This window comes from Apis florea, unplaced genomic scaffold, assembly GCF_048593485.1.
Source record: "Apis florea isolate Af1SG1 unplaced genomic scaffold, ASM4859348v1 contig_3496_pilon, whole genome shotgun sequence".
Classification (NCBI taxonomy): domain Eukaryota; kingdom Metazoa; phylum Arthropoda; class Insecta; order Hymenoptera; family Apidae; genus Apis; species Apis florea.
Genome location: NW_028256773.1, coordinates 1850219 through 1874345, shown reverse-complemented (window position 1 = coordinate 1874345; position 24127 = coordinate 1850219). Strand labels below are relative to the sequence as shown.

General features: G+C 23.9%; 2 protein-coding genes and 3 long non-coding RNA genes across 7 annotated transcripts; 2 read left to right on the top strand and 3 right to left on the bottom strand.

Moving 5' to 3' along the window:
• Positions 1-1468: 1468 nt before the first annotated feature.
• On the bottom strand, positions 1469-2321 carry LOC105737300 (uncharacterized). Its single transcript, XR_015293744.1, has 2 exons — positions 2023-2321; positions 1469-1814 (listed from the first exon to the last, which is right to left on the bottom strand). It is a non-coding gene; the product is annotated as an uncharacterized LOC105737300 (long non-coding RNA).
• A 36-nt stretch (positions 2322-2357) lies between these two features.
• On the top strand, positions 2358-8710 carry LOC100866134 (cytochrome P450 6j1). The gene is made up of 5 exons (XM_003690731.4): positions 2358-4089; positions 4361-4931; positions 6184-6405; positions 7317-7568; positions 8035-8710. Exons 1-5 carry the CDS (start codon positions 3742-3744, stop codon positions 8190-8192), a joined length of 1551 nt encoding a protein of 516 aa, XP_003690779.1. The 5' UTR covers positions 2358-3741; the 3' UTR covers positions 8193-8710.
• Positions 8711-9387: 677 nt separating this feature from the next.
• Positions 9388-20700, top strand: Pi3K68D (phosphatidylinositol-4-phosphate 3-kinase catalytic subunit Pi3K68D). 3 transcript variants are annotated; one of them, XM_086913491.1, is made up of 26 exons: positions 9388-9783; positions 10319-10560; positions 10681-10890; positions 10980-11214; positions 11342-11386; positions 11679-11940; positions 12038-12258; positions 12332-12437; positions 12524-12682; positions 12780-13009; positions 13084-13183; positions 13274-13693; positions 13794-13995; positions 14084-14257; positions 14318-14578; positions 14676-14864; positions 14960-15185; positions 15281-15427; positions 15504-15752; positions 15866-16302; positions 16384-16540; positions 17166-17401; positions 17470-17670; positions 18458-18654; positions 18734-18981; positions 19081-20700. In XM_086913491.1, exons 2-26 carry the CDS (start codon positions 10319-10321, stop codon positions 19252-19254), a joined length of 5328 nt encoding a protein of 1775 aa, XP_086769617.1. In that variant the 5' UTR covers positions 9388-9783; the 3' UTR covers positions 19255-20700. The 3 variants fall into 3 exon arrangements, with proteins under 3 accessions (XP_086769617.1, XP_086769615.1, XP_086769616.1); XM_086913489.1 differs by lacking the exon at positions 11342-11386; XM_086913490.1 differs by lacking the exons at positions 9388-9783; positions 10319-10560; positions 10681-10890; positions 10980-11214; positions 11342-11386 and adding an exon at positions 11387-11443.
• On the bottom strand, positions 17659-18251 carry LOC147656709 (uncharacterized). The gene is made up of 2 exons (XR_015293745.1): positions 18127-18251; positions 17659-18058 (listed from the first exon to the last, which is right to left on the bottom strand). It is a non-coding gene; the product is annotated as an uncharacterized LOC147656709 (long non-coding RNA).
• Positions 20005-22638, bottom strand: LOC147656708 (uncharacterized). Its single transcript, XR_015293746.1, has 2 exons — positions 22324-22638; positions 20005-21630 (listed from the first exon to the last, which is right to left on the bottom strand). It is a non-coding gene; the product is annotated as an uncharacterized LOC147656708 (long non-coding RNA).
• Positions 22639-24127: the final 1489 nt, after the last annotated feature.

Here is a 24127-nt window from a genome sequence, read left to right as displayed (position 1 = left end):
TATTTATAATAATATATCCATATATTCGAAAAATTAGTTTTAGTATAAACGTTTAACAGTCACCTTTTATATTTAATATGATTTTATATAAATACGAGGAGAGTTACGAGAAAGTCGTCATTTACTAACGAGTTCGCTTCGCGAATAGATCAAAATTATAATACTTTGATTAAATTTTTATAATACAAAGATTTATAATAATTTTTTATCACTTATTATTATAATATTTATTTTAAATTAATATTTAATATTGTTGTAATCATATTGTATATTATTTATCATTTTTATTTTTAATTTATATTTATTTGTTATTATATTTACATATTCATTTATATAAATATTTTTTATTTATTTATTTATTATTCTAATTATTTATATTATTATTCTAATTGTTTATTTATTTACTTTTCATTATTAAATTATTACATAATTAATTTATTTCTAGATTTATTCTTTCATTTATTTATAATTTTTCAACAATTTTTAACAATTTATTTATTAATTTTCTTCTTTATTTATTTATAGTTTTATTTATTCATTTATTCTAGCTTCTATTTAATTTTATTTATTTATTCTTTTAAAGACTTATGGTTATTTGTTTTTTTTATTTATAAACTTATTGATTCTTTTATTTATTATCGTTTATTTATTTATTCATTTAATTATTTATTTAATTTTTTTATCAATTTATTAATAATTTTCTTATTTATTTATTTATATATAATTTTTGTATTTATATTTAAACATTTATTTAAAACAGAAAATCGTTAAAAATTATAGAATCTGTGAAGAAAAATGCCAAATATATTTTTTCGAATGATAAAGGGATAAAATTCTAGGATAAGAATTAGATTGCCATCTCTTGAATGTGAAAAACATTTTGTCAGAAATAACGCTAAGTAAATAACGCTAATATCTAATTCTTATTTTATCTTACCTTATTTTTTGAAAAATACCTCTAATATTTAAGAGATGGCATTGATGATTATTTCTTAACTATCTCTGTCCTTCTTATATTATATATTTTCCTTGTCTATTTGTGTTTCATCTACGGCACTCTAGAGATGGCGTTGATTTCACAATTTTTAACTATCTCCATTCTTTTCTCATTATTTGCTTTCTTTGTTCTTGTGAATTCATGGACTGAAAAGATTGTAGTGATTTTTTGATGAAGTTTATCGTCAATATCCAATTTATTAATGGGATTAAAAATGTCAATAAAATCCATTTCATCTAATTTTTATATTTTCTAGGTATATATATTTTATACAAATAAATTTTTGTATTAATATATAATTTTATATTTCTATATAATATTTCGCATATAATATTTTATATTTCAACAAGAATAACAAGAAAAATAGAAAAATAAAATAAAAATGTTAGACTAAAAGTTTTTACAGGTAGGTTTTCAATACAATTATCTCTTCGTTTGATAAGACATGGTAATTGACATCACTTTTCAAAATTCTGATTTTTTTTTTTATTTTTTTTAGTTTATAAAATATATACGAAAATGTTTTATAAATTCTAACCTAAAATCATTTCTTTATAAAATCTAGATGCATAAATATTAGTATAATAATAATAATAATTATAATAATATTAATAATAATAATAATAATAATAATAATGAAAGAAACAAGTCAAGAATGAAAAAGAATGTCAGGTGTACTGTGCCAACGAATTTTCATTTGCATTGCTTCTATTTTTCTGGTAACCTAGTCTCATATATCATAAGGAGATAGAAGGTAGAGAAAGGCACGCAGGAAGAAGTCGAACGAGCTCCTTCATGCTCTACCATCTGTTTTCATCTAAAAGCATAAGAAGAAGAGTTCAAACTCGCAGTAAAAGTAAGATCTATATTCATTTGCAGCAGATTGCTGACAGATATGCGTCCAAATCGTGACGTAAACCATATTATCTATAATATATAACATAAAACTACATTCTAAAAATCTGGTATGACGTGGAACTACAAATTTAATCTTTTTCTTTTAGGTTTGTATAAATTTCACTCACCATTCCATTTTATTTTTAATACTTATTATTAATCTAATAGTTGATATCTCTTTTCAAATTGATATTATTCATAATTCATCTGATTAATTATACAGCACAATGAATAAAAAAGTACATCTATATAGAATCTAATAGAAAGTTACGAATTATTTTGAAAACGGAAATTTGTGAATAAAATCAAATCAGCTAATGATCTAAAAGGAGAAAGAGAGAAGGAACGAGAAGCTAAACATAAACACGCGACATTCGACCGGAACACGAGTTTGGATACGAACTGGCCGAAGCAGGAACACAAGGTCTCTATAAATGCGTGCGTGCGTGCGTTCATGATTTCCAGTCGGTGGGAGGTCAGCCTTTCGGCAAGAACGATATTCGTTGCGTATGTGTGACGTTCTCTATCCCTCTATTTCTTTCGATCAATTTTCTTTCTCTATCTTTTCTTTTTGTTCTTAAACTTGTGCAGTGTACTTTAATAACGTTACGTCCTTTATGCTCGCGTGTATTCACATATACGTTTATTCAAGAAAAGCATCGTGTTTATGTGTGATAATGTTAATTTCATATAGAAATAAAAAAACATTGAAACGGAACATTATATAAAATGAAAAAAAATTTAAAATTAATGCAAAGTGATAATCAATTATAAACATCTATATCACAAAATTAATAAAAGATCAAGTGTTAAAAATTTATAAAATATAAATTATTGTTTTAAAACAAATTCTTTCGAATATATTCCTCATAGATATTCGATCAAAAGAAACGTCTTAAAACAAAATTCAGAAGAATTTTTCGTTCTGTAAATTTTAATTGTAGAACATTATAAAGAATGCATGCGAAAGCATATGAAAGTTTCTTGATGTAATTCTTCATACAATAATAACTGGCTAATTATTTAAAAAGCACTGTTTTATAGTTTTCACATTCCAACGATCGTAAACGAAAGCGTGACACGCTCATCATCTTAATTAGACGCTGGAAAAATATGCGCGAAATGCGCACTTGGTAAAATGATTAGTAAAGCGATTAGAATTCAAATAAATAGTGTTAAATACAATCATTAACATACTGTTAACATTCGAATATTGAAATTGATGTTTGGTAATCACGTGCTTACACGAAACATCTGCGCGTACAAATCGTACCGCAGAGCAAGAAAATTCGAGCGAACATCTATCATTGACATTTCACCAGGAGAAACAAGAGAGTGCAAATATGCGCGCTCGTGAGTCAGTCTCACCGACAAGTGTACTTCCACTTTTATAAACAGCTCTAGGGATTCGATTGGAATATCGAACTGCGTAATTCGAACCGCGACAAACATCAAGTAATCCTTTGTTTTATTATTACCGTTGACCTCGCATCGATAACGTTGAACCGATATCCGGTGCACTCTGACGTTCCGGTAAAACGTAATGTCCTGTATGTATAATTTTATTTCAAAATGAAAAAGAAAAGAGAAATGATATGTAATAAATTATTTATATATATAGTGAGCTATTAAAAAGAAAAAATTTTATAGTAATATTTATCAGAGTATTACATTATACACATAATCTTTAATACGATACATAATAAATATTACTATTAATGTTAAATAAAAAAAAAATAAATAAAAAATACAACAATCGTGCTGTGATTATAAATATCATATTCAAGAAGATAATTATATAAATACAATATAATAAAAAGTTCTAAAAAAATTCTATCGGGTTCAAAATGTGGAACATAATAAGAGAATTATTGGAACAATTTCTTTTACCGGGATTATTCCTAGGTATTTTATATTGTTTTCTTACTTCCACATTTAACTTTTGGAAGAATCGCGGTGTACCCTTTCGAAAACCCACTGTATTATTCGGAAATTTTGCTCCCATGTTATTGTTCCGGAAATCTTTACCAGAAGGTATAAAAGAAATGTACGAATGGTTCAAAAATGAAAAATACTTTGGAGCATTCCGTGTTAGATCGCCTGTATTGATCGTACGAGATCCAGATCTCGTGAAGAACATTTGCGTAAAAAACTTTACTTGTTTCTCGAATCGTGGTATACCAGTGAACTCCCAGGTAAAAGAAAAATATTTTGCTTCGTAAATGAATTTCGTTGAGAATTGGTTTCAAGCATCGCTGATTTTACATATTAAATATTTAAACCATAATTTTATTTTATTTTATTTTACTTTTATTTTATAAATTACTTTTGATATTAAATTTTTTTAACTAAAAAATTTCATTGTTTAGAAAAAAAATTTCGCTAAAAATAAGTTAAAAAATGTAAAATACATAATGAATAATATTAAAATAAAGCTAATTAAATAATATGTTTTCTTTTTACCAGGATCCATTATCTGCCCATCTGTTTAACTTAGAAGGGAAAAAATGGAAAAGTTTGAGATCAAAATTGACTCCAGCCTTTTCATCCGGAAAATTGAAAAGAATGTTCTATCTGCTAGCAGAATGTAGCGAAGAATTTCAAAAATTAATCGATACATCTTCCGAAACCGATCGGCCATATGAGATTCGCGAATTGGCCGCAAAATTTACAATAGACGTCATTGGTACTTGTGCCTTTGGCATACAAATAAATGCGCTTACTGATGAGGAATCTGAATTTCATAGAGCTGCTAAGAAACTTTCAAAACCAAGTTACAAAGCTACTCTTTGGAGGATGCTCAGAACTGCTATGCCAAGATTATACAAATTTTTAGGGGTTCAGGTGATAGATCCTGAAGTGACCGAGTTTTTTAAAGATGTTGTATCGCAGATGATTAAACAACGTGAAGAATATGGTATTAAAAGACATGATTTTATGGATTTATTAATTGAATTAAAAAATAAAGGTACTTTAGATGAGTCTGGAAGTGGATTGGTTTGCAATGATGAAGACGCAGAAACAGCAGATGAAATAGGTATGTTAATTTTTTAAGCATGTATGCAGATAAATGATAATAGTTCAAATCGAAGAGGAAAAACACGAAAATACTTGCGAAAGTGTTGAAACTGGATAAATTTAGTGTATCGCTGTGCTTGTATCATTTATATAGATTACTTTATACGAAGATAAATTGTACGTTTTACAAGAGAAATGTCGTTCGTTTTAACATGTGGTTTGATAGTGTTGCATTGTTTCATCGTACGGTAATACAAATTTTTTTTCGAAAAAACAATAAATTTCTAATTTCTTGTAATGAATTTTTCTTAAATGAATTTAGAGAAATATTAATCAATATATTGAATATATTATCATTTTTTATTTTCAAATATTAAATATGATAACGAATTAAAAAAAAATTCATCTGATAATAGTTTTAAATTCAATATAAGAACAAAATTAGAACAAAATATTAAAAGAAATAATAATAGATAAAAAATATTAATAGATAAATATTTAAAATATAAAAATTTATAAATTTAGTTCTCATACTATATCACCTTTTTGAAATATTACATATATATAACATTGTAATAGAATAAACAATAATTGCAAATAAAATTTAGAATATGTGAAAATTATTATTGGAGATATACTGGTTTAATTTTTATACTGATTCGCACTGTTTCCTAGTAATTTAATTGTATCAATGAAAGAAGAAAGTTACATAATAATTGATAAGTCTCTTCACTCAATATAAGCTGTTCATTGCATGCTTCAAACAGTTGTAATGATTAACTACAAACGATGCAATTCCCTAACAAATTAATCAAGATAAAATTGACAGTAAGTGCTTTCCATATGTATAGTTGTCACAAGATTCACATAATAGCAATAAAATTGTTAAGTTAATAAATATTTCATTTATAAAACAGGAACATTATCAATTCATAATTGAAACTTGCATTTAATTGCGAGATTTAAATTTTTTTATACAAGAAAAATGGAACAATTTATTAAATATATCATATTTATTTAATTTAAATATAATCAATATCATATATTTCAATAAATAAAATATACTTATATGATTTTTATAATAATCTGATTCGTAACTAATAATAAAAAATTAAAAAATTAAAAATCCATTAAAATTAAAACTTCATTTTTTTCTTAGAAACATACTTATATTTTAGAAGAATTTATGACGTTTAATCATTAAATGAATATATTCTATAAAGAAATTTTATGTTCATGAACTTTATCATATAAGGCGCTGTTATTTATAGAATTGGACGAGAACAGCATTGCAGCACAAGCGTTTGTGTTTTTCGCCGCCGGCTATGAAACATCGTCGAACACTATTGCATTCTGTCTTCATGAGTTAGCGTTGAATACTGAAATTCAGGAAAAAACGAGACGCGACATACAAGATGCCATCGACAGCAGAAATGGCAAACTGACTTATGATGCTGTACAAGATATGAAGTATCTTGATATGGTCATTGCAGGTAAAAATCCATTTTCACCTTCATTTTCTATAAATTATATATTTTGAAATATAATTATATATATGAAATATTCTTACTGATTTTTTTTTTATATCTATTATTCATATTAGATATACATTTTTTATTATATGTTATGATTTCTTCGAATTGTTTGTTACTTTAAACTTCGTAATAGATATAGTGTATGATTTACTCATAGATAAGTTTAAAAATATCATTGAGATTAAAAGAGATAATTTTTTGAATATTGAAATAGCTAATAATTTTTTAATAAAAAATTATATTGATAAAAATTATTTAAAATAAAAATAAAGTATAGAATATATAAAAAAAAATATTTTATATCATTGATATCTAAGTACATATATATATTTTATATTTTATTAAGTTCTTGCCTACTAAGTGAGATGTAAATAAAAATATATTTCATTTAAAGAAACAAAAATATTCTTGAGATTTGCTTAATACTTCCAGATAGAAAGTGATAATTATTTCATATGATGTTTGATATTTGATAAAATAATAAAATAAACAATTTTTTTAAGAATTTTTGTTAATTAAAAAAAATTAAAATTATAAATATAATACAATTTTATAAAATGATGATTTATTATAATATTAACTATAATTTAACCATTTTCAATTAAATATTTTCTTTAAATCTAATTATGAAATTATATACTATTTTTATTTTGTCTTAATTTTAAATCATACAAATAATAGACGATATTAGATTTAAATTCTGCTGAAATCTCATCATCTGAAATTATTATTTAAATCTTTCTTTATTTATTTAATTCTACCTTTTTCCATTACTATGCTGTTTAAATAATATTACTATGGTATTTAAATAATATTAAAATATTATTAATATTACCCAAAAATAATTTAATTTTTCAAATTCTTTTTAGAAACGCTTCGAAAATATCCTCCAGCTTCAATGCTATCTCGGAGATGCGAATATCAATACCAAATACCAAATAGTAAGGTCGAATTACCAGCAGGCATACGAGTAATTATACCGATTTATGGACTTCATCATGATCCAGATTATTATCCAAGTCCTGCAATGTTTAATCCTGAAAGATTCACAGAAGAAAATAAACGAACCAGACATCCATATGCGTATCTTCCATTTGGTGAAGGACCACGAAATTGCATAGGTAATTATCATATTTTAATTCGATTCGTTATAAAAAATAAAATAAATTTCATTTTGTAGATTATTAAAATATAAATAATAATATAGAATTACTTATAAAAATATCTTAAAATTAAAAAGCTACTAAAATTTTATTTCTGTTTTTAAATTATTATATAAATCACTGATAATTATGCATTCAATTGCAATTGAAATTGCTTATGCACATTATTCTTAATTTTTGGTATAAATAACTTTTTATTGTCATGCAATATGATAATATATTATAATAAAATGTAATCTTAAAATATAAATATATTTGTAAAGTTTTTAATCATAACATTTATTATTAATCCGATAAATCATAACTTTTTACAATTTGTAATCATTAATTAATATTAAATGACAGAGATTAAATTGAGATTTAGATTTAGATTCAGAGATTAAATTGTTATTAACTATATTTAATAGCATCGTTTTTGTTCCAGGAATGCGATTTGCATTATTACAAATCAAAGTGGGAATAATCTCGTTTCTTAGAAACCATAGAGTAGAAACATGTCAAAAAACAATTACGCCGATAAAATTTAGTAGACGTAGTCTCGTAACAACTAGCGAAAAAGGATTTTGGCTTAGAATTAAATAATATTTTTAAACTTAAAAAATTTAAAAAAAAAAATTATATAAATATAATATTTATTATGTACTTAAAATACCTCAAAGAATGATCAATATTAATAACTTTTCTGTTAGTATTCTTAATATTAGTGAGGCCAGTAAAAAATTTTAATTTTGATATTTATATTTTATTATTTTTTTTTTTACTTTTATACATTATTGAAATAATTAAATACATTATAATTATTTATTTAAAATTACAATAATTAAAAAATTTCAATGATACATTTTAGATTATCATCAACAATAAATGTATGTATACTTATAGTTCTAAATATATAATTATAAATATAATTAATATTTTTTTGAATTGAATACAATTGTTTTACATATCTTCGTACTTGAGAGTAATTAATACTATTGTAATGTATAAATATTTTTGAAAATGATTCTATTATAAAAATAAAACATTTATATTTTTGTAAACATTTTATACATTAATATAGATTTATATATATATAATAAAATATTTTATAATTAATCTTATAATATACTTCTTAATTTATAGTAATATAATTTATTATAATAATTTTATTCCAGTTATTTTACTAATAAAACATATATATAATATTATATAAAATATTATATAATTTAATTTAGTTTACTAGAATAATCTATTTTGATGTTCTTTTGTAACATAAACTTTTGAAAGAACATCTTTAAATATTTGTATAATATTATCTATTTCAATACAGTCTATTTCATAAAACGTCTTATATTTGATTTTGATTTATTTATATGCGTATTAGTAAAAATTATAAAAAAGAAATTTTCAGTATGTTTTTTATTAAATAATTTACTATCAATAATTTAAACTTTTATAAATCCATAGATTTGTATGAAAAATATATAAATCAATAAATCTATTAAAAATCTTAAATAACATATGATAAATATTAAAAAAAAAATATTCAATACGATTGTAACTATAAAATATAAAAAATAAAACATAAACTTTTGATATAATAAAAACTTTTAGGTATAAAATTAGATTTATAAACTTTTTTCCATGAATAAATATATAATGCATGTTAACACAAAATTAAAATTTCTAACTTTAAGCAATCCCACACGTTTCATATAGGATATAGCTTTAATCAAATAAGGTTTGCTGGTTAAACAAATTAACTATCCAAATAGTCGATACACCGGAAAGAGTTAATGTAACCTAACTGTATACCATCACCACTTTCAATTACATCCGCACTATAGTCAGTCTTTCGTTACATCGTATCGTTGTATTGATTATAAGATGTATTATATATGTATGTATATATAATACAGTATTTCATTGCATATACGCCAGCTATATTTGTTATGTCTTTTGCCAATGCATTGTCTATCGGTGGCAGCAGCTTCAAGTCAGTGCACTCTTCGTAGAGCGATTTGTATATGGGTATTCAAGTTGAGTGTACAGTATACGACAGCTAATTATACGATCGAAAATGTCATTTTCTTAATTAAGTGATAGTGCTTTTTCTTCAAACTGTATTCCTTTTCTGCTTGAAAATTTTCTGCAATATATAAAAGCGAAATACTTCGCTGAAAATAATGCCAGGGTGAGCTATAAATCTGTTTACGTAGATGCATAACGTGTCTGTCAGCTTAGTAAATAGTATAGTTTTAAACGATAAAGTATATGCCAATATTTCCTTCATTTTTCAAAACATGTGCTATGATTACAATCAATATAAATAATTTTTTTATGCACATTTTTTTACTTTTTTATTATAATTTTTATTAATTAAAAATATAATTAATTATAGATTAATATCTTTCATAATTTATTAATAAATTAATAAATATATAAATAATTTATTAATATTAATATTATTTTTATTTTTATTTTGTTTTCAATGTATATAAAAAATTATTACTTATTTTTATGCTTCAAATATAGGTTAAAATGTTCTCTTGTTATTCTCTTGTCCTGTATTTTTAAAATATATATTTAAAATTTTTTTTAATTAGTACCTATTTATATTCATGTCATATTTAAATCTCAAATGTATTTATGTATATATGTATATATGTTTATAACATATCTGCTATTTTATATATATATGTGTTAATTAGCTTTTAATTTAATTATAGATGTCACACTACAATAGAAATACAAATAATCAAAGATCTGCGGTGATTGATTATGAACGTCAGTTTCAAGAAGATTTAGAACGTGCTCAAGCATTAAGTTTAGAAAGTTTGGCATTAGAAAAATTTAAATTACAAAAACAACGATCAGAATTTAATAATATTCAACAACAACATATTGCACAAAGTCATGAACATGGAGGAAATAATAGTTCATCAGACAGAGATAACATACAATTTGAAAAGTAAATAAAATTTTAATATTGTTATCTTATAATTATCTTGTTTTATATTATAAAAATCATATTTATTTTGTTATTTATTTATTCTAGAAGTTAAATTGTTTATAATAAAAAAAATGATAGATTTCAGTGTAGAAGCAGACCAAGGCCTGGTTTCTGTAATACTAATCAATCTAAAAATGCTGTGATATTAGCACCACCACCTGTTCCATCTAGAAGAAATTCAACAACAGCTACAACAAGTCAAGAACATACTGTTGATTTGATTAATTTTACAAGTCCAGTTAAACAAGATAATTTAAATGATTATTGTTCACCTCCATTTCCACCTCTGTAAGAATAAAATTAGTTTTACTAATAAATTACAAGTATTATATAAATATTTTTTAAAATTATAATTATAAATTATATTTTCATAATAGAAAAACATCTCTGGAACCAAAATGGGAAACTCATTCTTCATTGTTGAAAAAACAGGGAAGAGTATCACGTAGCTCTAGTTCTGCAGGTTATCATTCCAGAGATTTTCGATATCAATCTCTTTCTCCAGGCCCTAGATCTTCTACTGCACCTTGTACACCAGGAACTCCAAAAATTAGTCCTATCATGTCAAGATCTAGTAGTATTAACAGTAATGTACCTGATATAACACCACAAGTAAGTAGTATGATAATATTTTTTTAAATATGATAGTATAGAATGTATTGATATATTATTATTTTATTATAGAAGTAATTTTATTATATATAATTTTATTATATTATATATATAATAATTCTTGCAGCCTGCATGGAATCTTAATGATTTTAAATATTATTTTTTTACACAGGTATATATATATGCAAGAATTTTAAATTCAGTTTAACCTAATATCCTAATATTCCTAGTACGTATATTTTCTTTCCTAACATCCTTTATAATATCCTAATAATCTGAAATTTAAAAAAATATTAATTTTAGATTTATTTATGATTTTTTTCTAGAAAAATATAAAATTTATTATTTTTATAAAATTTATTATTTGTATTATTATTATTTATTTTATTTTAAATTTAATATTGTAAAACTTATTATTTGTTAGATATAAAATCAAAAATAAAGTTTCATAATTCGTTTTACAGATACCTCCACTACCTATAAATTACAGATCAAGTATTACTCCATCTATATGTGGTGTTCAAAAATCTACATTTTGTACTGATGATGAACAATTAAATGTATTAAAAGTGATAGAGAAAAAGCCAAATAATAATCTTATAGATTTGAGTTCTTTTGATCAAGTAGAAGATAAAACAAATGTTCGAGTTAGTGTACTAGAAGCATTTGATCCATTACTTGTTAAGACTGAAGATCAAAATGATAATGCACAGGTGCATAAAGATGGTAATATTTTTTTAAAAATATATAATTAAAAATAATTATATAAATATTTTATAATATAATATAATCTCATAATAATATAATTAATATGTGTAAACAGAAATGCAATCACAAGTTACTGGATCGGTATATGACCCATTTGATCCTTTTGATTATATGTATAGCACAAATGAAAGTGTTAATTCAGATCCAGTATATGTTGCTGTTGAAAAATCTGCTAAATCTCCAGCAGTATCTCCAGCTGCACCACCTCCACTACCTCCTAGAAATTCATCAGCTTGGAATACTATTGAAAGAAGAAGAACTTCCTTAGATAGAAGAGTACATATTTTCAATAATTAATTTTCTAAATGAATAATAATTAATAAAAATGTTAATAATTTTAATTTTTTAGAAACGACAAACACGTTTATATGACAATGTAACAGTAAGGAAAACTAGACCATCACTTCGTGATTGCGATCTTAGATCTTTTTATGAAATGATAAAATCTGTACGAAGTTAGTAAAATATAAGAAATTTAATGTTTTTATAACATTTATAATTTATATTTATATATTTATATTTATATATAAAATATGTTTAGGTGAATTTCCATTTAATAATCCTAGTACAAATATTGGACATATAATCAGTCCAATGATGGAGAACTTATATCCTGAAGGCACAAGTATAAAATTAGTAGTACATCCACAATTAATAGATTCTGACGAAAATACTCCGTCCATTTCGTTTACGTGTGATGGTAAGCTTTTATATACAAAAATTTTATAACATAAAATCATTATAAATATTAAATAAATTTTAATAATTTAATGTATAATATACATTTTTTTTTTCAGTAAATTGTAGTGTTGAACATGTTATTCTTAATGTCGCTTGTTCCTTAGAAGATGAAGGCACAGTAAATATAGAAAAATATTGTTTGAGAGTATGGGGTTTAGCAGAATATTTTGCACCTAGTACAACTTTAGCGCAATACGAATATATACATCAATGTATCAAATTAGAAAAAGATATTGAATTAGCTATTTTAACTAAAGCACAAATAAAACGATCAATAGCACGAACAGTAAGTACACGCTTGAATATAAAAATATTTAATTCAATCACTATTGATATTACATTATTCAGTTTTCTTAAAAGCTACAAGATGATAATCGTGATCAATGTCTTAAACTAGAAGATATTCTTCCAAATGAACCGGTACAACCTATTTCATATGATACGCTTCTTATTTTGTTAGGTATCAAAACATTATTTTTATGGAATTATGTAAAAAAAGTAAATTAGAATAATTATAATAATTAATATTTTTATATATAAAAAATTATAGAAACTGTAGAAAAAGAAATGGAACGTATAGAAACTGCTGCTATACAATTAGCAACTACTAATCATGGATCCAGTCTTTTACCACAATTACAACCCCGTGGTGTTGTTCAAGCAATAAAAGCAGTGTGTGCATTAATGGGAAATATAGAAACATTTGAAATCACAGAAGCTGTTGATAATTTCGTAAACGCATGTTGTCAATTTTTACCTCAAGTTCATACAACAAATATAGAATGCAAAAAACCTGAAATTTTACACGAAGATGGAGATTATTCAGTAGTGACTTTAAGAACAAAATTTCCAGACGTTATTGCATCTCATTGTCGAAAAATTCGGAATGCAATTCAAGATCTTGTAGAAACTTATTGTCATGCATTTAAAGTTGATTTTGAATTAAATAGTAAGGGGGAAATTCCAACAAGTAAGAATATTAGATTTATAAATTTATATTCAAATATAATAAATTATAATCAAACATAATAAAACAAAAAGAATTAATTCATATTATGTATTTTCAACAGATATATTAATCTCGTCTGAAGTATTAGATACTATTTTAGTTCGTGTTGGAGCATTGCACAGATTACCGGGATCATGGAAACATGATGATTATATCATTGCAGCTCAGATATTTCATGGAACAAGACCTGTTGGAACTCCTGTTTTATCTGAACCTATGGCAGTCAGTTCTAATTTTTATCCGAGAATTTTATTTAATGCATGGTAATGATTTTAAACATTATTTTAAATTTATTTAAAATTATTTTTTAAATTTATGAACATACAAATTATGTTTTTATGCATATAAAAGGCTAGAATTTCGCGGAATAAGTGTATGTCAAGTACCAAGGGAAGCTAGATTAGTATTGGTTTTGTATGGTCGCACATTGCAACCTACTGAACATGAATCTAATTCTTCAGCAGAAAATACCATGCAGAAAGAAGAATTAGGATGGGGAGCAATTCAATTTTTTGATTATGAAGGGTAATTAATAATATTTATAAAAATAAAAAAATATTTGATTATATCTTTTTTTCATTACAGAATTATGAGCCAAGGAAGCTTTTTTTTGTCACTTTGGCCAGCAATTGCTGATAAAAGATTAGGTCCTGCTCCAGCACCTGGAATTCATCCTCATGGAGATACTCATGCTATTATTGGTGTGGAATTACCTGATTATGGAGGAAAAGTATTATTCCCGACAGAATTACGTGATTATGATGTAGAATCTCTTGATTTTAATTCATTGGATCAGAATACACAAGAATTATTAATAGATATCACACAACAAACTACATTTTCAAAGTAAATTCTTAAATTTAAATATTGATTTGAATTTTAAATATTGATAACAAAGATTATTTATACATATATTTATTTTTTTTTTTTATTAATTAAATAGACCACTTATTGAAGAAAGAGAAATTTTATGGGAAAAACGACATTATTTACATGATAAACCTGAAGCTTTACCTAAAGTACTTTTAGCTGCTCATAGTTGGGATTGGGCATGTTTACCTGATCTTCATGCATCTCTTAGAATTTGGAATCCTTTGCCTCCTGTTCAAGCTTTACAATTATTATTACCTTGGTAATTTGATATTCTAAATATATGAATCATTAATAATTATAATAATTATAAAATTATAAATCATCAATAATTATAATTAATCAAATATATTTTAGTTTTCCAGATATGAAAGTTAGAGAAATGGCAGTTGGATGGATTCGAGAATTGAGTAATGATGAACTTGTAGATTATTTACCACAATTATTACAAGCATTAAAGCATGAAACATATGAAACATCTCCACTTACAAAGTTTTTATTAGAACGAGCATTACTCTCTCCACGTGTAGCTCATCACATTTATTGGTTATTAACCCAAGCATTACCAGGACAAAGTCCTCAAGTATGTAATTTAAATTGAAGTGATTTTTTAATTTCTATTAATTTAAAAAATTAAAGAAATATATTTAGTATATTTTAACATATGTTTATTTTTAGAATTCTGCTGAAACTACACCAGAAGACGATAAAAATATTAGTTCAGCACGTTATCATAGAAGGTTGCAATTAATGTTACGAGCATTACTGGCCGTTATAGGAGATGCATTAAGAAATAGTTTTCTTACACAACAATTACTTGTTAAAGTAAAATTTTTTAACAAAGTATTTATATTATATTTTTTTATAAAGTTGTAAATTAATACATTTCATATTATTACAGAACTTACACGAAGTAGCAGAAAATATTAAGCAGACAAAAGAATCATTACGTTTGGATACTCTTAAAGTTGGTTTACAAAATATACATTGTCAATTAATGGAAGATGATGGTACCTGTTTACCATTATCTCCTAGTAAACAAGTATTTGGTATAAATGTACAAAGTTGTTCGTATTTTCCATCGCTTACTCTTCCTTTGAAAATTAATTTCATTAGTTGTGATGATGTAATTTGTTCAGCGATTTTTAAAGTAAGTTTAATAAATATGTATTGCAATAATTTATTATAATTTTGTTCTATATAAAATTTTATAATTATTTAAATTATTAATGATTAATTTTATATCAAACTAATATATTTAAGGTTGGAGATGATTTACAGCAAGATATGTTAACTCTTCAAATGGTTCGTATTATGGATAAACTCTGGTTAAAAGAAGGTCTTGATCTCAAAATGGTAACATTTGCATGTGTACCTACTGGTCATAAACGTGGAATGATAGAAATGGTTACAAATGCAGAAACATTAAGGAAAATACAAGTTGAATTTGGTTTAACTGGATCATTTAAAGATCGTCCGATTGCTGAATGGTTGGCAAAGCATAATCCTTCAGAATTAGAATACGAACGAGCAGTTGAAAATTTCACAGCATCTTGTGCGGGTTATAGCGTTGCTACTTATATTTTAGGAATTTGCGATAGACATAATGATAATATTATGTTAAAAACATCAGGTCATTTATTTCATATTGATTTCGGAAAATTTTTGGGTGATGCACAAATGTTTGGAAACTTTAAAAGGTATATATATTTATATTCTTATATTCAATATCTGTAAAACTTTTTAATAATATTTTTCATATTTTTCATATTTTTAATTAGAGATAGAACGCCATTTGTATTAACATCTGATATGGCTTATGTTATAAATGGTGGAGATAAACCATCAGCTAAATTTCATCATTTCGTGGATTTATGTTGTCAAGCATTTAATGTAGTACGAAAACATGGAAATTTACTTCTCCATCTTTTTGGATTGGTATTTATTTTTGTATTAAATTATTTATATTAAAAGTCTTATATTGTTATAGTAAAAATTTGTATCGTAATATTATTTGAACGATAATCCATTCATATATTTCATATATTTATAATCCATATATTTATTCATTAAAAAATGATTTATTTTATAGACTTTATTTTATAAAATAATTATTTTTTAATTTAAAAAAAATAAAAAAAAATTATTTTTAACTTGTTAATATCATAATTTAAATCTAATTTGTGTTATGAGAATAACAAAACCATAACGGAAGAACTTATCTAAGCCTTTTATCAGAAAGCGGTTCGCGTATCACGCTAAACTATATACAATGCAGTTAATTAGCATTTATCGTTAATGAATCGTCCTGCAATATCAAATAAGCAGCAGTGTGAAAAGTAAAGCAAACAAGTGAAAACTAATAGATTAATAATAAATAGTTGTTAATTTAATACAATTTTAAGAATTAATATTGATAAAGATGGATGGTTTATTGTCTCAAAAAAATATATATAATATGACTGATTTATATAAATTGCATATTATACAACAAAAGCTTAGTGACATTGAAATTAAAGAATTAGTAAATAAATCTAAAATGAATAATTATACAAATTCACAGATGACTTCATCTGGTATTTCTGGTGTGACTGTGGATGCAGTTAGTTATGTACAAAAAGCTCTTCTTCCAGAGCAAACAAATCCTGAAGCAGCTGCAACATTTGCTCGAATGATAGAAAGTTCACTCAAAAGTTGGTTTACACAATTTAATTTCTTTCTACATAATTTAGCACAACTTAGATTTTCAAATGATCATAATGATGGAACATTATTATCTTTTATACCTCGAACATATACGTAAGTTTAGTAATTTCTTCTTATAATTATATAAAAATTTGAAATTATTTATACATACGTTATTATAGAATGCAACAAGAAGGACAGTTAACAAGCGTTCAAGTACATGGATATCAAAAGCGATACGATCCTGAAAAATATTATATGTATATTTTGCGTATAGAACGGAAGGGTCATGCAGATCCTACTTATTTATTTCGATCATATAAAGAATTTTGTGAATTTTATCAAAAATTATGTATACATTTTCCTCTTGCAAAACTTGCTAGGTAAGTAAAAAATATATTATTTTATTCTTAACAATATAAGATTTTTTATTCTTAATAATTTAAATTTGTTTGTGTCTTTTAATTTTTTATAATAATTACATATATTATAAATGATTTTTTTATATCTATTGAATAAAATATAAATATAATATCATTTGATAATTTACCTTATTTTTATATTATTAAGATGAAGATTTATTTTGTTTGATATCAACATTAACAGATTTCTTAAAATTATTATTTATACTTTTTTGGGATTTATGCATAGCAGAATCAGTTTGTATTTTTCGATAAAATTCAAGCATAATTGATTTCTTAGATGAATTTTTTTGTACTGATATTTGAGCATGAAATGGTTTGTTACCCATTTTTAATTATTTCAAATTTCCTTTAAAAATCAATATAATTAAATCTCATATTTATTTAACATATTTAATTTGATAATAAAATACATACCTGTTTTATTTTTATTTAAATATTTTAAATCAACACTGCAATAATTATAAATATTAAATAACAATACGTTTTATTATTACTTTTGTTTGATTGATATTTTATATTATGATATCAAAAATTGTGATGTATTATCTTATTTCATATTATCTAATCAGATCAAAATTTATGATACATTTTTTTTTTAAAGCTAAATTTAAACTTAGATTAATAATAAATTATAAGATAATAATAAGTTAAATTATATTTCTATTTTCAATAATTATTTTAAAAAATAATTTTATTATTTTATCATTATAAAATAATGATATAAGTAATAATTTATTTTATGTAGCTTACCAAGTGGTATTAGTGTCGGAAGATCTAACATAAAACAAGTTGCTGATAAAAGACGAGCAGATATTGAGAAATTTCTTGTAAGTTTATTCAAAATGGCACCGGAAATTTCTCAGAGTGATTTAGTATATACTTTCTTTCATCCACTATTAAGAGATCAACAAAATGCTGATATTCATTTAAGCAAAGTAAAAGGTATATAAAATATTGATAAAGAAATTCTATAAAATTTATTATAAGCATTTTAATTGTCATTTTTTTCCTTTTTAATTAGTTGGTAATTGGTGGGCTGAAAAACGAGTAAGAGATAACGTACAAAGCGGACAAATTAAAATGTCTCTTCATTATACACGTGGAACATTTTATGTGATGGTTTATCATGCTAGAGGCTTGCCTAAAGTAGCTAATTGTCAAGAACCAAATACATATGTTAAAGTTTATCTTAAACCAGATCCTACAAAGAAGACAAAGCGAAAAACAAAGGTTGTAAAGAAAAATTGTCATCCCTCATTTATGGAAATGGTAATGAATTTAAGTAATTAAGTAAATAAATCAAATTTTTCAAATTTAATATATAAATAAACATATAATTTATAAATAATATATATTTATTTATTACAGCTAGAATATAGAATGGCTTTGGATGTTATTAAAGAAAGAACTCTGGAAGCTACAATATGGAATCACGATACTTTACAAGAAAACGAATTTCTTGGAGGAATACGTTTACCACTTAGACGTTTTGATTTAACAATTGAAACAATTGAATGGTTTTCACTTGGAAGTATTCGATGAATGAATTGTCACAAATTTAAGAAAAGATTTATTAATGTTTATGAATATTTGCTCTAAATAATACGCACAATACTAACTATAAAAATCTTTTTGAATTAAAATATGCACAACTATAATAGTGCAATAAGAAAAATAGAATGATTGACACGTGCTTTTAATATTTAGTGAAGATGCTTCTTAAAAAAAGTTGTAACATTATACAATCTATCATAAAATTACATTCAAATAATGTATACATAAACAAAAGAGGCATATTTCATAAAATTATTCTACCTTTGCAAAAATTGCCAAAGTATGAAAAATAAATATCTCGTGTTTAACGAATCATAATATTGATAATTTTTAATTCGATTAATATAAATGTTTTAATAAAAACTGTAAAAAATTTTAAGTTTACAGTGCTAAATCTATTAATAGAATTTTATAAAAGATATTTCTACTATTTCTTCCGAAAGATAATCTCTAATATTATATAATATTAATATATAATATTAACAGATGTTAAAACTTTGCTATTCTATTCTATTATAGCAAAATAAATATAAGATTTCTTAAATATTTATATGAACAATATAGATCTTTATAAGTGCATAATAGAAATTTTATTCATAAGTTACTTGCTTATAATTATCTTAAACAAAAGGAAAACTTTTTTACTTTCATATAAAAATTTAAAATTATATATAAGAATAATCAAAATATGATTCTATCTATTAAAATAGAAAAATCTATATAAGAAAATTGCATATGTCAATATTTAATAGGAATTTTTTATTGCATGAAAAAGGAGAATGAAATTATGTAAATATGCTTTAAAATTTACAAATGTTTTTTATAATTATTTTATATACTGTAATATTTCATGGCGTTTTTTTCTTGATAAATAATATAGAGTATTATAATAAATCAGATATATGTTAATATATTATCAACAGGTAATTATTAAATTAAATTCTAACTTTATAACTAATGGTTTTTTTCAGTTTTTTCTTTTTCATCTTTAAAGATTTTATTATTTGACATATGTATTGCAAGAAATAGACTTTTATTATCATGATTTTATTATCTCATAAAACAAATAATATTGCAAAGTTGAAACAATATACTTAATTTAGTCTCCTGTTGTTAATATATTAATATAATTAACTTTAACTTTAATTTTTATTATAAATATATATACAATTTAGTGAAATAATTTAATGGTACAAGTTGTATTATTTACAATTGCGTAACTTTTATATTATAATTCTAAGAAAGGAATTGCGCTAATAAATAAATGCTCAAGCTTATTGCTTTTGCATTACAAATGCTTTTGCATGTGCTTTCTACACTCTTTATATTGTGATATAAATTTTGATCATGTAAATTTTAATAACTTATTTATATTTTGGATTTATTTGTGATTTTTCAATTATTTGACATAAATATAGACAAAGATAATTTAAATGTATTTTGATTTATTAGATTTTAATAATTCTTTTTTTGTTTTCAATATTAATTGTTCTTAAATTCCATATTGAAAAAATATATATATATATAGTAAATATTGATATTAAATATTGATATAGTAAATATTGATTTAAATTTTTGCTATTGTTTCATTTCTATTTACTCTAAATTTATACACAATAATAGTTCGAAGTATATATAAATAATGACAATAAATAAGAATATAATAATGTATTATTAAATAATTACTTATCTAATTACTTCATGATTGATTCGATTTAAAAAAAAATGCACGAACAAATTCAATTTAATATGAAATACATGAATAAATGGAACTTTACCGACGAAAGAAACATTTTTGCTATGCCAACAAAAGGAATCCTATACCTGAGTCGGTAGCACGTAAAGTAAGGGCGCACATTACTGTAAAAGGATTTCAGATACATACGTAGAGAGAACGTTTTATTACAGTTTTCATCCGCAGATTAGCCCCTTTGGAACCATCGATACTCAATTCAGAACTTTATTGCCCTCCATAAAAGTATCTATTTGGTGTTTTCGGCTGGACCGACTGGACCGAGCAATTCGAACAAAAAGGTATCCTCCGTGCATCCCTCAGAATTTCTCAGTATACGTGAAACGTTGTACGTTTCAGGGTCCAATTACGTACGGATTGCCGACCGGCATCGTACGCACACACAATTCCAAAGACGTTGCGCATCCCTTTCTTTTTCTTTTTATCTTGATTTCTATCGTCCATAGTGAAACATGCCTAAATATAATACACACTGCTCTTGAGGTTATATTTGTATGTATCCATGAAAAAGCATTTTTTAAGTTTGTCGTGAAGTTTATCCTTGAATACGTTGAGAATTTTAGTTTATACCATTTCAGACGATTTTGTCAGTTCTATGTCGTAAATCGTAGCTAGTAAGAGAAAAGATTGGAAATCAAATTTTTATCGTTCAGACTAGATATTTATACTATTAACTGGAAATTTAGAATCACTATCTTTTCTTTTATTTATATTGAATCTTTTTTATTATTATTAATGTAAAAATAATGTTACAGACATTAATAATTTTTTTATTTAATTTGATAGATTCTTGATAACAGAATTTTATATGATGAAACTTTAATTTTAATTTTAATTTAAATATTTTTTAAGTAAATTTATATTTGAATTTTATAAAATTGGTTATTGATTTCAAACAGTTAACCAATAATGTTATGTATTTAATTATATATTTTAAAATTATAACAAAAATTAATTTAATTAATCATATTCGTTTCTTTTATTTTCAGGTTATATATCGCGATCATCATGTCATAGTAATATTTTTATATTTTATAGAATATCATATTTGAAAAGAATAAGAAAAATACTTTTTACTAAAAAAAAAAGATATTAATGAATTTGAAATTGATGAAATTAAGTTTAATAAAATATAATTGTGTCAATTTTTTAATAATATAGAAATTAATGCAATAATTATTTTTATGTATTTGTAAGAAATTGATCAAAAAATAGCATTTAATGCGAATAGTGAAAGTTCTTAATATAAATTGGAATAATTTTAATATAATTCATTACAATCGTAAATATAATTGTCAAAATACTTGGGAATATTAATACGAAGTTTGTGCGGCCATTTGTGATAATTTAAACATCCTTTTCATTATTTTCGTATTTATATTTTTATTTCTAACAAATTACGCAGTTTCCTTTAGTCTTGATATTTTAATTTTATTGAATTTATTTCTAAAATTTTTTTTTTTGTTTTTTAATTCTTTTATTTTTTTTATTTTCAATTATTAAATATATTAATATATGCGAATTTGAAGCAAGAATTTCATTTTTCTCGAATATTTATTCTTATTTCTGTTTACTTTTTTCTAGCATCTAATATTGGGAATAACTTTTATAATGTTTTTATAAATGTTTACAATAAAATTATGGATAACTGTATGTTTAATACTTATTCATCTATCTTTTTAGGAAAATATTCGAAATATATCCATCTGTGATGTTTCTTATTGACCTATTATTTCTTCTAATGAAATGAATTAAATATTAAAAATAGTGAAAAATTTTGATGAATTTTTATGAATAAAACTTAAAAAATATGATGACGATTGAATATAATACAAATAAGGATATACAAGATTGTACGATAATAAGGGATAATGTTTTCCGGAACCAAGGATCCATTAAAAAAGTTTTTTTTTTTATGAAAAATATTCATATACGGTATTCATAACAATATAAAATAAAATATAAAAGTAATTAGAAAGAATATTTATTAAAAAATATAATAACGCAATTAATAGATCACTTTTTTGATCATGAAAATATATATATAATAATCTGAATTACGATACACAAATTTCTCGATAAGCGCAATAATTAATCAATCTTTTTAGCTAAGCACGTGTGACTGAAATGTGAAAAAGTTTCTAAATATGAAAAATATTTTTATCTACTTGACAACTTTTACAAGTAAAGATTTGGTAGCATTTCAATTATCAAAGATGGTTAATATCTGGCATTAGGTGCCTATCCAACATGTCGCTTAGCATTAGTGGAACTTCTGCACCGTTACATTCTAACACTATCATCTGACAAAAATAAAATTTTATAGAAAGGTAAAAAACAATTATTTCAACTTGGCTTTTTAAATTATTTCGAATTTATTAGAAATTTATAAGTTAGCTTAATCTGATTTCAGTTAATTTGATCAAATATGAAAATAATAAAATTTAAATTTTTTTATAAATTCTGATACATAAAATCAGAATCAAGGTATCAATATTATAAAATGAACTGAAAAAAATTATAGGAAAGAAATCTGATAGAATAAAAAGAAATAAGAAAAGGAAAACAAATAGATATTTATAGAAAAAGTGAAAAAAGAAAAATAGAAGAAAAAAAATGAGAAGATCAGAGGAGAGGAAACTATGTAGAGAGAACTTGGTTGCGTGTAAACAGCGGAAGTTACTTTCAGGGGATAAAGAGAGACTGGGGTCGGACATCGATCTGGTAGTTAAGTTCAGGGCTCTCAAGGGACTCGTTGCTACCTTCGCAGCTTCGTCTCCTCCTCTTGCTTTATTTGCACCACTCTTTGTGTGTATTCTGCAGATACATGTTGGCATCGGTATCGTTTCCTTGCCATTCACATAAACCGCATTACACGTTTTTACATTCGTATTTATGTACAATTTAACGAGAGCCATTCGAGCGACCGTCGCGTTGCTCGAGATGAAACGAAAAATTTTCTATCTCGAAGAAATCGCAAACAAATCGAAAGATCGTAAATGTTATTACTATTCTGCGTTACTATTCTATAGATTTAATCGTATTTCATGATAGTATCTCGATAAATTTTAATAGAATTTTAATAGTTATTGCTTGTCGATTTTTAGT

Excerpts from the sequence above, each read along its gene's own strand:
- LOC100866134 (XM_003690731.4), top strand. The coding sequence starts at position 3,742 with ATGTGGAACATAATAAGAGAATTATTGGAACAATTTCTTTTACCGGGA. Across the intron at positions 4,090-4,360 it reads GTATACCAGTGAACTCCCAG|GATCCATTATCTGCCCATCT; the intron begins GTAAAAGAAAAA and ends TCTTTTTACCAG. Across the intron at positions 4,932-6,183 it reads AGAAACAGCAGATGAAATAG|AATTGGACGAGAACAGCATT; the intron begins GTATGTTAATTT and ends TGTTATTTATAG.
- Pi3K68D (XM_086913491.1), top strand. The coding sequence starts at position 10,319 with ATGTCACACTACAATAGAAATACAAATAATCAAAGATCTGCGGTGATT. Across the intron at positions 13,010-13,083 it reads AACGATCAATAGCACGAACA|CTACAAGATGATAATCGTGA; the intron begins GTAAGTACACGC and ends TTTTCTTAAAAG. Across the intron at positions 14,258-14,317 it reads CAATTTTTTGATTATGAAGG|AATTATGAGCCAAGGAAGCT; the intron begins GTAATTAATAAT and ends TTTTCATTACAG.